The sequence below is a fragment of the Spea bombifrons genome, chromosome 11, assembly GCF_027358695.1.
Source record: "Spea bombifrons isolate aSpeBom1 chromosome 11, aSpeBom1.2.pri, whole genome shotgun sequence".
In the NCBI taxonomy this organism is placed as follows: domain Eukaryota; kingdom Metazoa; phylum Chordata; class Amphibia; order Anura; family Pelobatidae; genus Spea; species Spea bombifrons.
Genome location: NC_071097.1, coordinates 32,572,676 through 32,588,545, shown reverse-complemented (window position 1 = coordinate 32,588,545; position 15,870 = coordinate 32,572,676). Strand labels below are relative to the sequence as shown.

The 15,870-nt window shown below is 47.0% G+C and overlaps 1 protein-coding gene across 4 annotated transcripts in view; it reads right to left on the bottom strand.

Annotated features, from left to right (window-relative positions):
- Nucleotides 1-14,457, bottom strand: part of EXOC6 (exocyst complex component 6) — an 87,404-nt gene extending 72,947 nt beyond the window's left edge. For 2 of the 4 annotated variants that reach the window (XM_053450084.1, XM_053450085.1), the window contains exon 1: nucleotides 10,680-10,833. In XM_053450084.1, coding sequence (XP_053306059.1) covers nucleotides 10,680-10,777 — 98 coding nt within the window. In that variant the 5' untranslated portion in view covers nucleotides 10,778-10,833. Of the gene's footprint in view, nucleotides 1-10,679; nucleotides 10,834-14,332 lie in introns of those variants that run through there. The other 2 variants (XM_053450083.1, XM_053450086.1) reach the window with 2 other exon arrangements.
- Between the last annotated feature and the right edge of the window lie 1,413 nt (nucleotides 14,458-15,870).

Below are 15,870 nucleotides of genomic sequence, written 5' to 3'. Positions count from 1 at the left end.
CGGCCCAAATATCTCCGCCTCGCACCGTAAACAACCCGACGATAAACGGCTCATAAAGCGAGCGCGGAAGCTCGTTCCGCCAGCAGGTCATCGCTGATAGCGACCATAAAGGCCAGCGGCGCTACAATGTCTTCTATTCACGGCCGCCGCACTCTGTTTACTTAATGATCGCTCTCGCCGCGTTGGGAGCGCAATAAAACATCACAATCAGATAGGAAGGACCTTCGTTACCGGGGCGGTTTAATTAAATCCGATGGATTAGATTTCCGGTATCACGCTGGCTCGTTGCGTCTTAATCCCCCTAGATAAAGGTTTGTGTACCAACGTTGTAGAAGCGCTGCATTTATAACGTGTCCTATTGTGGCGCAAGTTGTTTCGGCTGCTAATCACATCGTAAAATGATTATTAAAAGGATTCAAAAATGTCAACAAGGAAAACAACATTAACCCCTTATGTACAATATGGATCTGTACAAGGCACTACAGTTCAACGTGTCACTTACCCCTCTATTACTGGAAGGGCTACAATGCTTTAAAGGACTTGCCTTCTACCACTTTGGGTGGGAAGCTGTTCCACGTATCTACCACCCTCTCAGAAAAGTAAAGCTTCCTTACATTCCATCTAAGCGTTGGACCCTCTAGTTGTAGATGCTGGCCTCGGGTTCTAATATTTCTCCTCCGTTGTAATAAACTTTCCTCCTGTAGTTTGTTAACTATCAGACTCTAAATATGAGGGCATCACACGTATTAATCACTCAGGCGTTTGGGCAAAAAAAAAAAAAAAAACAATAAAATTCATTTGCACGGAAGAAAAAGGACTAAAACTTGGTGGAAATCCACAGATTTTCCTTTGAAAGCCGATTGTAAGCGGACAACGTGTGAAAATAAAGAATGTGTCCACAAGGGGGCAGTCTAACACTAGAAAATATATTGTATACAGCTGCATACTGGTGCCTAGAATTTATATATATATAAAGGGTTAAAAAATGAGTTTAATAAATAATATTTCAAGGACTTTGCGATATCTGTGTTATACTCATGTGTAGATTGCATTAACCCTCGGGCACCAAAAGGCAGAGCAACGTCAGTCTCACTGTCTATTACCCTGGGCAGCCCGCCACTAACCGGCATATAGCGACACAAACCAGACCTCAGCACCGACTCAATACACAAACTTCCAAGATCCCCAACAACTTCATAAAGGATAACGTTTTTAATACGCAGAGGGAATTTAAACAGGCATGGGATAGGCATATGGCTTCTGTGCCAATTATATGCCCTTTAACCCTTTAAATGTCTGAATAGTCTCCAAATGATTGGGAAACCTGAGCTATTTTTATATAGTCCAGAAAAAGACCATTTTTACTGATAGGGTGGTAGATAAGTGGAACAGCTTCCCATCAGAAGCGGTAGAGGGTAATACAGTGAGGGGATTTAAACATCGGCATATGGCTCCTCAATCAAAGACGAGGTTGATTAAGGTCTTTACATCAGGTAAAACGGGCGACTAGACGGGGGATGGATGGGTCTCATGCTTCGGGGGACCCCTATAGCAGTCCTGTTTCTTTACAACTTATTTTTAAAATATGTATTTTTGAGACATTTCTTATGTTTTAGTAAAAAATACGTCTTACAGCGTCTGGTTATGGAGTGTCAGCTTCTAGTAATAAAAGCATCAGTTTGGATAATTAGGGCAGAAGGACGCGTTTTCGGGACATCCCTCCCGCAATCATAAATCAAAGCGATGGCTTTCATTTAAACCGCTTGGTTACTTAATGTTTCTGCAGATGTTGCCCCAAAAATCCAACTCCGACCCACCTCTGGTTTTCATTCTTTCCCCCCCCAGATTGTGGCCAGGTGTTTCCTGTGATTCAGCCGCCAGAAAACACAATTCTTAATATCTCGCTACAGGGCAGACATTACCCAAAGCAGCGGGAGAACCAAATCAGCCCCCGGGTCAGTGGAAAATCAGTCACGGAAGAACGATGCTGGACTGCAACAAGACGTCAGAACAGGGGGGGCGATCGTACGATCCTTCTAACGGCACCCGAAAAGCCGCAATACCCTCCCTGCACCGGAACGCCGGCCCTCCGCCAGCCTCACAGGACGGGAGTTAACCAAACACTCCACTCTGGCAATGAAAAGAGTTAATGCTTTCACCAAAGAAGGCTTTTCACCAAGATATGGTGGCAACCAAACCTCGTAGATGTCACAGGTGTCCCGCTGCTCAGATCACACCTCCCATGTGTCCCTCTACAAGACAGAAGAGTCCCTCTTTAGGACCCAAATCCATATTTTCTCTTTTTTTTTCCCTGGGGAATGGGGGGGGCTTTGAATTCCACCGTCGTTTTCCGTAAATGTGCTTTTTCAGTGTTTTTAGCCCTAATAGCATCCTGTTACCGCGGACAGGAAAGGGTTGGAAACGGTTCACTTGTTAACATTGCTTCCTATGAGCGGGGTCATCGCCCCCCGCCGGAGCGATACCGACGTCTGCCAACGGACGCGCTTCTACCCAAAGCCCCCGCTTGGTTATCTGGAGCTCCACATTGCCGATCGATTTCCTCTTTTCCGGTCTCATTGTGCCGGCCCCAGATACCGAGCTTTTCCTTTATCTCTTACAGTCGGCCGCTGAAATAACAAAAAGCCAATAAAAGACCACTTTAGTGTTTTCTTAGGGTCTGCTCATGTTTTTGGCTATTAACCTGCCCCCCACCCATCCATGACGAGAGGAAGCAGCGACGCGTGGAGCCGCAGCGATGCCGAGCGGCAGGATTATACGGAGACAAATCGGGATTTTACCCAATAAAACGAATCGAATGGAGTAAAGCCCCGTGAGCCGTCTAACACGCGCTTACTTATGAAGAGAAATTCCGGTGCATATTCCAAAAAGTAGTCATGTCGCCATAGCAACCAACGGATGGATGGAATCAGAAGGTTCCGTTTGGATCCTACGGTCAAAAAACACATTTTTTTTTAAACTTTTTGTCGATAACCCACAATATATCTCAAAATGCTCCCGACCCCCTTTGTTTTTGGAAGTACAAAGAAGACCCCCCTTCTACGTCAGCAGGCTAGAGTGCCACTGGCACGGACGGGGGCTGCAGGGTTCAAGCCCAAGCCCGGCCTCTAGGGCACAAAGCGTAAGGGGCATTCGTGCCCCCTATACCTGGGCATTAACATGCGCGGTGCACCGAGCAAGGGTATCGGGTAGGATGCAGGATGCGGGTAGGAGGCCATGTTGACATTGGTGGGCGGTCCCGCCAATGGGACACACCCATTTGGGAGGGGAAGTGGGGCGGGCCGCAATGCCACGACCCAGATTTTCCCTACGGTGACCCTGATAAGTGGTGCTTCGCCCGGAGCCTCCGGGGCGAAACCCTGAGAGTCACCAAGTATGGCGGCAAGACGACCCAACTGGGCAGCATAGATGAATAAATCGGTTATTGTCCTGCCAGCCCCTGTAGGCCGATGACCGTAATGTGATTGTATCTTCTTCCACTCCCAGAATGCACTGCAGAAAGTGGAGTTCAGTACAGCACAAAGGGCACTATGGGTGCCGGCAGGGACCATTTCTATATATAAGAGGTAAAGGAAACGTCCGCTAAGGATGTAGCTTTCTCTACAGACTGCAAGTTACAAAGACGATAAATCCAGTAATAAGAATGAATACGGCATTCGATCCCTGGGGGGTTGCGCTCACGGTATTAATAGAAGTTCTGGGGATAAATATAAGTATAATGGTAAATATATAGATAAATATAAGTATAACGGTAAATATAGAGATAAATAAAGGGTGATCCTATAAAGGGCGTGAGAATCCCGGCCAGTAACGGTGGTTCCCACCAAACCGGTCATAAAAAGGGATAAATATAGGATCGACTTGGTTAACCATAAATAGCTTTTTTTATTTGCACAATTTTTTTTAAAAAAAATCCGCTCAGATCTTCGATCTCTGAAAACAGTGAAAAGTAGTGTTTCCAAACTTGAGATGCACGGAAAACCGTGATCCCTCATCGGGGTTTCCGCCGATCTACACAAGCAATTTACGATAAGGGACACGAGGGACACGCCAGGTGGGCCAAGAAGTTCTACAGCGGTAAGTCCAAGGGCTCAGCAGCCATATCGGCCTCTCTAGAGTCCAGCAGCTGTCAATAAGCCAGTTGAAAGATCATAGATGGCTCGAGGCCTTCCCATTTACACCGCGGAGGTCTCTGCAGACCAACGTCTAAAGCTGCCGGTCTTAGGGCGCCAGGCCACCTCATCACTTTAAGGCCGGCAGCCGCCTGTAAGTGCGGCCGACAGCTGGACCTGCGCGGCGGTATATTTTGTTTTTATGCTCACAAGGTACGCGGACTGGAGAATCGAGCCATCGGCTGCCACAGGAGAGTCTGCCCAGTGTGCCAAATGGCCAGTCCGGACTTGGGTACGACCTAACAGAGTGTCGGCAAACGACCTCACATCCTAGGCGCTCTGCACAAAGAAGACCGGCAGGGGGGCATAAAGGAACACCTAGTAAAGGTAGAGCGGCAGGGGGCGCCGAGACCTAGGGCAGCAGCCTCTATAAATACATCAGCGACCGCCCTCTTTCTGGTGGCCGGCTGAGGATGATAAGTGTTTATCCGACAGCAGTTAGAGGAACCGCACCTGAGGACACGAGCAACGACTTCCTTAACGTAATCCAGTGAAGAAATGTTTCCTCTACGAGGGTTTGGTAACGTTAGCATCTCAACCGGCTTCCTCCTGAAGATTGCATCTGTCCTGCGGTAATTCATTCGCATCTCAGTAATAAACAATGTAATAATCGCTATGCATCCTAATTATATTCTGCGCATGGAAAACAAATGCCATAGCAACGGGCCGATTGGAACATAAGAAGACGATCCCTGAATCCACCCAAACCATTCATTCCACCTGAATCCACCCAAACCATTCATCAATTAGTTAAAGGGACACGCCAGCCATCGTGTGCGCTTTAATGCATAGGATAGGTGCGTGGTCCCTTTAAATTTCTGTGCGGTCCCTTTTTGGGGGAGGGAATCTGCAGAATGCATTGGCCCCTTTTGCTCAAACCCCAGCTAAACACCCTGCGGGAGAAGCGTTCACGGACACCAGACTGCCCCTTTAATATACTTTTGCCACCTTTTTCTTCTCAGCTTCCATAACCACAAAACACTACGATATGTTTAAATTAAATAACAAAAGTGCAAAATTTATGGATTTGTAATAAAAAAACATAAGTTATGCTAAAAGCTAAAAAGTCATCATTTCCCCATTAAAGGGACCCTGAACAGTTTAGAAAACCTCATTTGATGTTTACACATGACATCTTATGAGGTCATCTATGCATCATCATGAGCCGTGTCATCTGGGTTTAAGGTTCCCTATGACAGAGCCCCCCAACCCCAACCAACAAGTGAAACTTTGGGGGGGACGTCCTGTCATCTACTACATGATCATTGTGTCTGAAGCCCCCTTTTACATCGCAGAGTCTCGCCCATGCATTGCCAGTAGGGGGCACCAGGGGGCATCACCGAGTTCAATGCTAGAATCAGCCACACGGGGGCTACACACTTGCCAATTGTTATGAACGCACTGGCCTGTCTGTGCACAGGTACCCGTTCCTGATGTCAAGCAGCAGCTGGAGAAGAGGGCAAGAATCCTCCGACGAGAAACACTGCTCAATTTAATGACAGTAAGGCAAATTTATATTATTTAATGATTTATATAGCGCCATCATATTCCACAGCGCTGTACAATGGGTAGATCCAATCAGCCTTTGGACCTTCTAATGATGCTCAGTACATTAAATGATGTAAGAGAGTGATGGGAGTTGTTGTTACGTGCCGAACGGGAAAGGAAAGTTATTCTGGTTACATTTCCTCTGTATATTGTACCTTTCGTTAGTAAAGAGGTTACGGCCGGCGACGCGAAGCAAAACACACGAGGTCAGAGCTCCCGGGACACGTGGATCAGACACGCAAACGGCCCAGAGTACAGCGCTGCGGAATAGGATGGCGCTATATCAAAAAATAGTAATAATAACTGTGCAACGTCTACATGTCTGCATCACTTCCCAGTATGTGAGATCTGTCCCTTTTATCCTTTCCTCCGGGGGTTTATTCACATGAAACAGAAACTTGGCACCGACGTCAGCGGCTGCTTTTGGGTCACATGACAATTAAAGAGTTCCCAGGTAAAATGATGAATGAGATAAAATTTCGCTTGACTTCTAGGAGCGGTTTTGGACATTCAGCGCTACTAAGAATGGTGTTTTTAGTGGTGTATTAGTTACAAAAGTACTACATTCAGCAGAGCAATTGGAACCCCCGCCACTGTATACAGTAATAACCCCTCCAGCACTGTATACAGTAATAACCCCCAGCACTGTATACAGTAATAACCCCCCCCGCTGTATATAGTAATAACTCCCCCCCTGCTGTATACAGTAATAACTCCCCCAGCGCTGTTTTTGTTCCAATAAACTCCCTTTATCTGGAGCCGCCGTTGCTGTCAGTCATGTGATATTTTGGGTGACTTTCCCGGCTCAAACACCACACTGAGCTGATGCTTTATGGCGATGCTAATGAAGTCCGTTCCTCCATAGTCTTTCATTAGTCAGCGTTTCCAGCTAGGTGATTTAGACTGAGCCATTCTACGGTTTCCCCACAGGCAGTATGATAAGAAGTCAGAGCGAGAACAAATACAAACGGCTAACACGCAGCTGCCTAAAAACATTCTGGAAAAATGAGAACAAAAACACAACATTTGGGAAAGTTATTTTTAATCTGATACTAATAATAAGAGAAGAGACCCAGCTGAGCTCGTTGTATGAGTTACCCATCATCCGGCCGGCCGGGTGCTCGTGGGGTAGAAAGCCGGATAAACTCATCGGATTAATTACAGGGCGCAAGCTGCCAGGAGGGTTTAACGCTATTGGAAGTGAGAGCGCTTCACCGAGACTCCCCCACGAGCTCGCAGTCACACGCCGGCAGATGCAGCCAACGAGGACCCCGCCGAACTCCTTAAAGGGAAACGCGTTTATATTCCATGCGGAAAATCCCTTTTTCCTCCCCGATGTCCCTCCTTTCTAGGAATGTTTGCTGGGTTTGGGCTCTAATAACCCCAATCATGTGCAGTTGGTCACATTACGTAGAAGTCCAGCTGGTGGGGGTGGTTTGGATGTAATATTATGAAATATTATAGAATATATAGAATATGGCTGGCGTGCCATATACATTCCAGACCGTAACAAATACCAAACCCCCGCCCACCCCCCCGCCCTATATTTTATTTTCGCTTAGCTAAGCAATTCTTCCGAACCAAGGAGCGTGACCGGCGAGTTAAATCATCTACTGACCGGTGCGGAGTCATCAGCCGTCAGAGCGCTGCCGGCCGGGATGTTCGTATTCCAGGCTATCGATTAACCGTCCGCGGGGGGTCATCGCTAACATCTAACTAATAATATGTGTAGAAGAATAGGGGGGGAGGGGCTGATATTTTTTTGTTTAATCCATAATTTTAGTTAAAAAAATGTTTGGGGGGGGTCCAGCTATACATTATGGAGATCCAGCTCACTAGGTCTGGCCGCTTACTAACGAGGAGCGAAGTTGGGGAAACTCTCGGCTTAGTGAATATACCCCATCCAGTAAAGGCTAGCTGTGTGCGTCAGGGGGCTAGCTAAAGCCACTCTCTTATTAGGAGGGGAAGCCAACAAGCATCTGCCCCGGAGCCTCATTACTGCTTGTAAATGAGGACGCCGGCACTTTAAGGGTTATTATTGCTCATAAAAGGGCTCATTAGTAGATCACCCGTCTGCGTTACGAGATCGATTCGTTATTCTGGGCCACTTATAAAATATGGAACACGATTGTTTATCGCGTGGGCATCAGCCGGCGCTCGCATCTCGTTAGTCTCAGCCCGACGCACAAACAAACAGAAAGCCCCAACCTCGCGCTACAGCGCTCTTTTATCCGGCAGCGCGGGGGTTACGAGCCCTAAGACACTTGGCCACCGTCCCAAAACGATGCTTGGCCGGGCATGACCATAGGCGCCAACTTTCAGGTCCAGAGTACCCGGTGTGGCTCCGCCCACTTGGTGTGATGTCACATACCTCCCACATTATGAGAAAAGGCGCTGTGCCATTACATCATGTCCTGCCGACAAAAAGCCCCCTTCCACGCACCCAAAATACATACATACACACACACATATAGGAGCCGTAATTAACCCATTAATTCAGATTTTCACAAGATCCTCAGATTTGCTACAAATCCGTACATTTTGTAGAATACCACCTATTATCTAACGAGTGAAACGGGGTCATCACTGGGGCAGTTTCGCTCAAATTTTGCCCCCACAAGCTACATCTCTGTGAGCAGGTACATTGTTAAAGGGACGTCCGCGTAACACATACGCCAGCTGAGGGGTCCTTTTGAATGCATGTGGAGACCCTTTTGCAAATACATGAGGGGGTGTTTGGCAGAATCCCTTCACATGCAATTACCCCCCCACCCCCAGTTCAGCCAAACACATCCCTGCGCACATGATATACTTACCCCCAGCGGGCTCCAGCACTGCTCCAGCGATTGAGGGTAGGGGTCTATGCGGACCCTCGTGTGCGATCCCATTCATTTCAATAGAGAGCTTCCTGCCGATGATGGTGATGGTAAAGATGATGAGGATGATGAGGATAGTGAGGATGATGAGGATGGTGAGGATGATGACGACGAGGATGATGATGACGAGGACGATGATTGGCTGGGTTAAATTCAGATTACTCTGCTGCTTGCAAGCTTCAGCCATTAACTCTTCGCCTGCCTCTATGAACTTTTTATTGCATTTCATTTTTATTTTGTTCCATTTCTTGTAACTATTAATATCCACCTTGCTTGAGCTCTTCACTTGTTGTTTTTTTTTTTTCTATCACTGTTTATTTTATTTATTATCTTGCTTCTCTCCGCATTGTATAGATTATATCATCCGTTACATTTATCTGTTTCAGTAGCCATTCCACTACCTGTACTTCTCTCCTTTTCAGCTGTATACTTCAATGCGATTGCTTTTTTAACTAATTCACGTCCTGTTTCACTTTCCTGCCACTGGCTGCTTCAAACAGCCAATCAGTGGGGAGAATGATCAGGCTCTGTTGGAGGATGGCAGCTGCAGCTTCTCCTTAAGGTAATAAGTATCTTTTTTTCGTATGCATTCATATCACGGCTGGAGAAACGGCTCCGTGACTCATCTGTTACCAAACCTCCGTCCACACCCAGCACTGAAACATAAACACGCTCTGCGGGACTGCAACCTTAGGATAATACACAGATCACGTGTCAGACGGATCCGTGTCATTACTCTGTTTACATGATGTGGCCACGGAGCTGTGAATCCACGCTGGGACTCTCTCCGTGTGAACATCCCGCAAAAACACAACCACCGTATGCCCTGCAAACAGCGGATAACCAGGTAGCCCCCCGAAAGCAGGGGTCTCGTATAAAGCACATCAGACAGGTGTGATTTTAAAGGGAAATGGGGGGGCGCTTACCTTGGGGAGAAGCTGCAGCTTAAGAGCTGGGGCAGAACGGCCCTTCTGTGGTCCGACGTTTCCATGGTGAAGAAGGTCCTGTCCCCCGGTCTACTTCTGACAGAAGAACCTGGCAGGGACATCTTTACATCGGGCGTACAGCCGCACCAACCAGGGACACGGGAGTACAGCTTCGCCAACCGGGAGGCGGGTGTACAGCCTCGCCAACCGGGGACGCGGGCGTACAGCCTCACCAACCGGAGACACGGGCGTACAGCTTCGCCAACCGGGAGGCGGGTGTACAGCCTCGCCAACAGGGGACGTGGGCGTACAGCCTCACTAACCAGGACGCGGGCGTACAGCCTCACCAACCGGGGACGCAGGCGTACAGCCTCACCAACCGGGGACGCGGGCGTACAGCCTCACCAACCGGGACGCGGGCGTACAGCCTCACCAACCGGGACGCGGGCGTATAGCCTCACCAACCGGGGACGCGGGCGTACAGCCTCGCCAACCGGAGACACGGGCGTACAGCTTCACCAACCGGGACGCGGGCGTACAGCCTCACCAACCGGGACGCAGGCGTACAGCCTCACCAACCGCTAACCAGAAATCAGCCATCAAACCAAGATATCCTCAAAACAGGAACTTTATAATAACGTTTTATAATCAGCAGCCTCAGCAAATAATAATAACAAATAATTATACTGCAGATAAACGGGTTCACCGGGATCAGCGGAACGAGGGATATCCCCTGACTGATGGAGCCGGCATCACGCGATATAATATCCCATATAATATAATATCCCATATAATATAATCTCACGTGTAATATAATCTCACATATAATATAATCCGATATATAATATAATCTCACATATAATATTATATATAACCGGACATGTGATGTGAATGAGGCTTTCGTGGGATGACAGCCACCGAGGGGGTACCGGGGGCAACAGCAGCACCCACCCCCGGGAGAGCAGCACCTACGGCACCCACGCCGGGGCAGTTATCATTGCAGCACCTATAGCACCCACCCCCAGGGCAGCTGTCACATCAGCACCCACCCCCGGTGCAGGTTGGGAAGAAGGGCCGCGATAAGGAGGGAATTCCCTCCCCCCCCCGGTCACCTGGTAGCACCGTGCCCGGCATCTTACCGCAGGGTAGGCCCCACGCACGCCGTGTCGGTGCTCTCGATCTCCTGCAGGATCCTCTCGTGCTCGGTGACGGTCTCCAGGCTCTCGCTCTCCGCCATCTTGCAGGGACTGAGGCGGCCGGGGCTGCCGGTGACAGGCTGCAGGAGCTGCTCGGCGGCGCAATGTCAGGCGGCGGCCGCTAGAGGGAGCCGGAGACACCTCGGCTGCACAGTGTGAGTGGGGGGATGGGTCACAGAGGGCACTGAAATAACTGGGGGCCCTGGGCCCATAAAGCACTGGGGGCCCTGGGCCAATAAAGCACCTGGGGGGGCCCTAAGCCAATAAAGCTCCTGGGGACGACCGTTTTGTATTTTTGGTTAATACTATATTTATTTTTTTGCTTTATTTATATTTTTAATGTCTTTATAAATAAATATTTAATTTTTCCTGTATTTTTTTTTTGCCAAGTTAAAAAAAACACAAATGGCCGCTGGTTATGGCGAGGCCCACCAAAACCCTTTGATATGTTTTTTTTTTAGTGGCTTATTTCGTTGGACATGGGAGTCGTGGACTAGATATCCTCCAGCGCTGACTCCCAGAGGTTTAATCGCAGTGATTTTAAAAAAATTTGAGGAATTGACCTAAAAAAAAAAATGTGGAAAATGCAGTTTGATGCCAATACGTGCAGAATGCGGGGCTTGGGGGAATACAAAGAGCAGGAAAGGATGTATGGATTATTGTTTCAGGTGATTGAAAGTCATCAGAGCTGCAGGAAAACAAACAGGACACCGAACGATGTCACAAAAATGAAGATATGGCGTTCATAATATAAGCATCGCGTTCCAGAGGGCTTTTAAAGGGACAGTACGATTTAAAATGCAGAGTGAGTCATCGGGGGCAGAATCAATGAGTTAATCCCCCCCCCCCGTGTAAGGTTCTGCCTCATAGATGGACCCTAGGCCTGGGGCCGTTAAGGAAAGCTCTAAGGAGGGGCAGGCTGGTCCAGGGGTCTGAAGGGTGGGTAGATTTTTTTTTATCAAGGTCTAGCCAAAATCAGGAAAGTGCAGCCAAAATGACCAAAAATCTGGCTCACCGCGTGGGCAGATAAGAAGGAAAAAAGCCCAAAAGAGACAAAACGCGAAACATCGAGAGCAAATCCATGACGTTAAACCATACAAAGAACGAGCTACGCGGATGTCATCAACGTCACCGGAGGCATCCAACCAAACCCACTCGAGAGTCCCAACCCAAGGAGGAAAGGCAGGTCCCTGACACAGAGAGAGTACAACGCAGCAAGTCGATGTTGGGTTTAGGATTACAGGACGGCACGGTCACCTATACAGCATGTAACCAGTACCGGACCGGAATGGTAAACTCAGCACCGGTACTTTAAGGGTACATGGGAGGTGATGGGGGGGGCACCGGCCATTGAGTGCCCCATGTGAGCAATGGCAAAGTAAGCGAGTAAAACACAAAGCGCAGGTGGGGCAAGCAGGTGCCGTACAGGGAGGAATAATGTAACGTGCGCCGAGTCACACAGCACAGATCCCTTACCCTGCCCGGGGCACACACTGCAACCCTATACGCTGCAGCTGGATGCAGAACACAAGAGGAAAGCGGCCTCTGTGTTAACCTAAGTGGGAAGCCATAGACACGGTGATCAGAGATGGACGACTTCCTGATATCGCTTCGGAATCGGGTTCACCAAGACGTTTTTTGTATGCAAACACAGGAGAGTTACAGGTTCATCTCGCGGATGTCCCCGTTCATTATGCTACAAGAATAGCGTGGATCGCTCTGTATAAAACATATTTAAGTCGATAAGACTTCTTAAAAGTCATTTGATTGGCCTATACATTATGCAGGGCCAAATTAGCCCTTCCTGTAAAGAAATTTATTGAACCCAAAGAGAGCTTCTCCTGTAGGCAGGGCTGAGCTGGCCCTGTATAATGCATGGTTAATATGGAGAGATCATCTCGCTGATTTATCTGTACATTATCTGGGGCCAGCTCAGCTCTTTCGCCGTTGGTTAGGTGTAATGCTCAGGTTACTCCCAAACTCCAGATTTATTAAAAACACCTAAAATTTGACATTATTTGTTACAAACTAAACATTTAAGACAAGAAAGGCCATATTTAATTGTCTCAAATAATCCTGGGCCAGTTATGATGACCACTGCTTTTCCTGAAACATTCATCATCTTATGACATCATAAGTTTCAGGTCACATACTGACATAAGCAGGGATCGGACAATTGTTTCTGCATGCCGGCAAGAACATCTAATATACTGGCTGCCAGCTTCATCTACAGTATCTGCTCCCAAGCAGGGGGATCATATACTTTATTTTGATCCTACCGGTCACTGACCGATCGTTCTCCTTTCCTAAACCAGCGTCTCAAAGTTTAAACGTAAATCCAGCCACATTTTTTTCAGTGATCACTAAAAGCTGGATGCTATTACATTTGGCAGCATAGCTGGGACAGCACCTTTAGTAAAAGTTGCTCTACGTAAGCGTGTTACCTGGAGGGATGTCTATGCAGGCCTAACTTGGTCCTTGTCATGGAAGATGTTGCTTCAGACGGTGGCATGTACATTGTGAGAACATCTTTGCTGGTGGTCCCGGCAGGTCTGGTGCACAGGCCCGGACTGGCCATCTGGCACACAGGGCAAAAGCCCGGCAGGGAAATTACCCTTGGATCATTCCATAATTCTACTCAAACCTCCATCAACATCTTACAGAATTATTACATGGTTGTACGTTGGATATTGAGAAATTCCATCTTGACATGGGCATTGACGATGTAAAGGTCAAGCTATTTGACCTTACACCTGCATGCTGTCAACACACCACGCGCACTTTATTATTATATACGTTGAGACTTTATATTACAGCAAACCTAAAGTTATAATCCCATAGAAAAAATACTTTCCTCCTTGAACATAAAATAGAATGTTCAAATAAACTCCCTTTATCTGCAGACTTGGAGGCGGCCATTGCTGCCAGTCATGTGATATTTTGGGTGACTTTCCCTGCTCAAGCACCACACTGAGCTGATGCTTTCTGGTAATCCTAATAAATTCCTGCTTGTACTATGAAAACCTTTCCTCCGTAGACTTTAATTAGTCAGACTGGGTGATTAAGACTGAGCCATTCAGATATTTGTACCACAAGGCAATATGATAAGGAGCCTAAATGTTTGAGAGAACTCCTACAAATGGCTCATTCGTAGCTGCCCAAAAAAAAAAATATTATGGGGGGGAAAAAAACTAAAACTGCTAAATATTCTTGAAAACCCACTTTTAACTCGTAAAATAAATGGAACTCGCCATTAGAGTAAATTTTCTCTGCAGATCACAGGTATATCGCATTACATTTGGCACGCGTTTTTGGACGAAAGTCCGCATGTTCATTTTTTAACGTTCTTTTTATAGAAGTGAAAATGAGCAAAAATGGAATTTCAGAATCCCTGATTAATTATCTTTGTAAATAATAAAATATCCACATTATTATAAAAATGATTCCCAGCCAGGATAAAAATAAGCCATTGTATTAATTTAAAAATTACTCATTTTCTTTACTGGAGTTTAACTCTTAGAATGGCAGAAGGGGTAACTTTGTTGATCGTCTTGTTACAATGATATGAATATCTAAATTCCGAAATATCTTTTTACCTTAATGTTGATCCTAGAGGTAACTCCAAAGTCTCTATCTCCGCACACACTTTCTCATATATTTTATCTGCGTTGGCTTCTTCTAATTGAATTTCGGAAAGCCCTGAACTCCAAGCTGTCGCCATCGTTGCAAATCCTAAACTTTACTGAATTGGAGAATTTTTCTATGTATTGTTTTTTTCTATTTTGCCAGATAAAATTCCATAGTCAGCATAACGACAAGCACCTGACCCTATCCTGACCTTAAAAATGCTGAATAGGGGGTTTTATGACAAACAAAGGAAATCGTTTATGGTCAGGCTTACACGGATACAAAGTCAGACTTTTCATCACAAGGAACTTAGGCAGGTTATTGGTGGTCTTTAAAAGAAAGTCTCAGGGGGTCGTGTTGGTTCGACTACAGGTTTAGTTGGACCCAGGGATGCCAGGGAACTTTGAGCCAAGTTCAGAGCAAAGTTCTATGTGAGCTCCTGAGTCTAGCAGTAGAGTCTTGGAGTTTATTCACTAAAGAGGGAGTTTGCAGGGGAGGTGAACATTACAAAGCAAAAGAGAAGCTGCCCCAAGCCAAGCATTATCATAGCGGCCCACAGATGTTGACCGTTGGACCCCATCAACAGCACTGCTGTGATAATTTAAGCCTTCCCCTTGGCCACCAGAAGGCAACATGAAGTCAGCGACCAGATAGCCATCAGAGCTGGCTGATGGAGGAAGGTGCCGTTGGGCTTGATGGGTGCTCATTGCAAAAGGACTGAGCCGACCCATGATACATAGTCCTCTCAGTGAGTTAATTTTCAAGAACTACCCATGGTATAGGGCCAGCTTGGCTCTTCTTGCTGGTCTGGAAGCTTGCTGGGGTTGGCCCGTTATAACGTTTAGTTGATATAGTTATCACTCATGCAAACTCCCTCTTTAGTGAACAAACCTCAACATCAAATTCCCACCACTCTCAAAATGACCCCAAAAAGGTTGAGCTTTGGAGTTGCTTCCTTTCAGTGAGTGAAGGCTGGGCTTTAAATAACTCTGCCAGTGGAGTAGACTCAAGTCTGGCAAGTTCAACAGATTTAAATAAAAGATGAGGGCTGGACCGGGGATGTCCCTGGCACTTTACGTCCAGAGGCCGCCAGATGACCTAGGTGCAGAACACGGCTGGATATGCAGATGGCCTGTCTTGACCGGCTCCAACTTACGCATGACCCAGATCTGATTGTATTCTTGTATTCAGCCAATCAGAAGACAGCTAGAATTTGCTGATCATAAAATCAGAGGTGAGGCTTCTGCCAATTTTGGTTTTGTGGTCCCAATCAGAGTTTCTCTGGTGGCCGTGAGTTTGATTCTATGACGCTGGCCGGTCCTTCGTTACATTGTTACAGTGAAGTTATTCATCATGAATTATTCAATCTGAGTAGAGATACTTCTCGCTCTACTAGATGTGATGCGCCACAGTCATCCATATAGTAAGTGGACCAGTGGCCAATAAATCAAAGCATATGGCCACTCACTACAACTAGCAGGTGCTGTCTAAAAATGGCCCTTCAGGC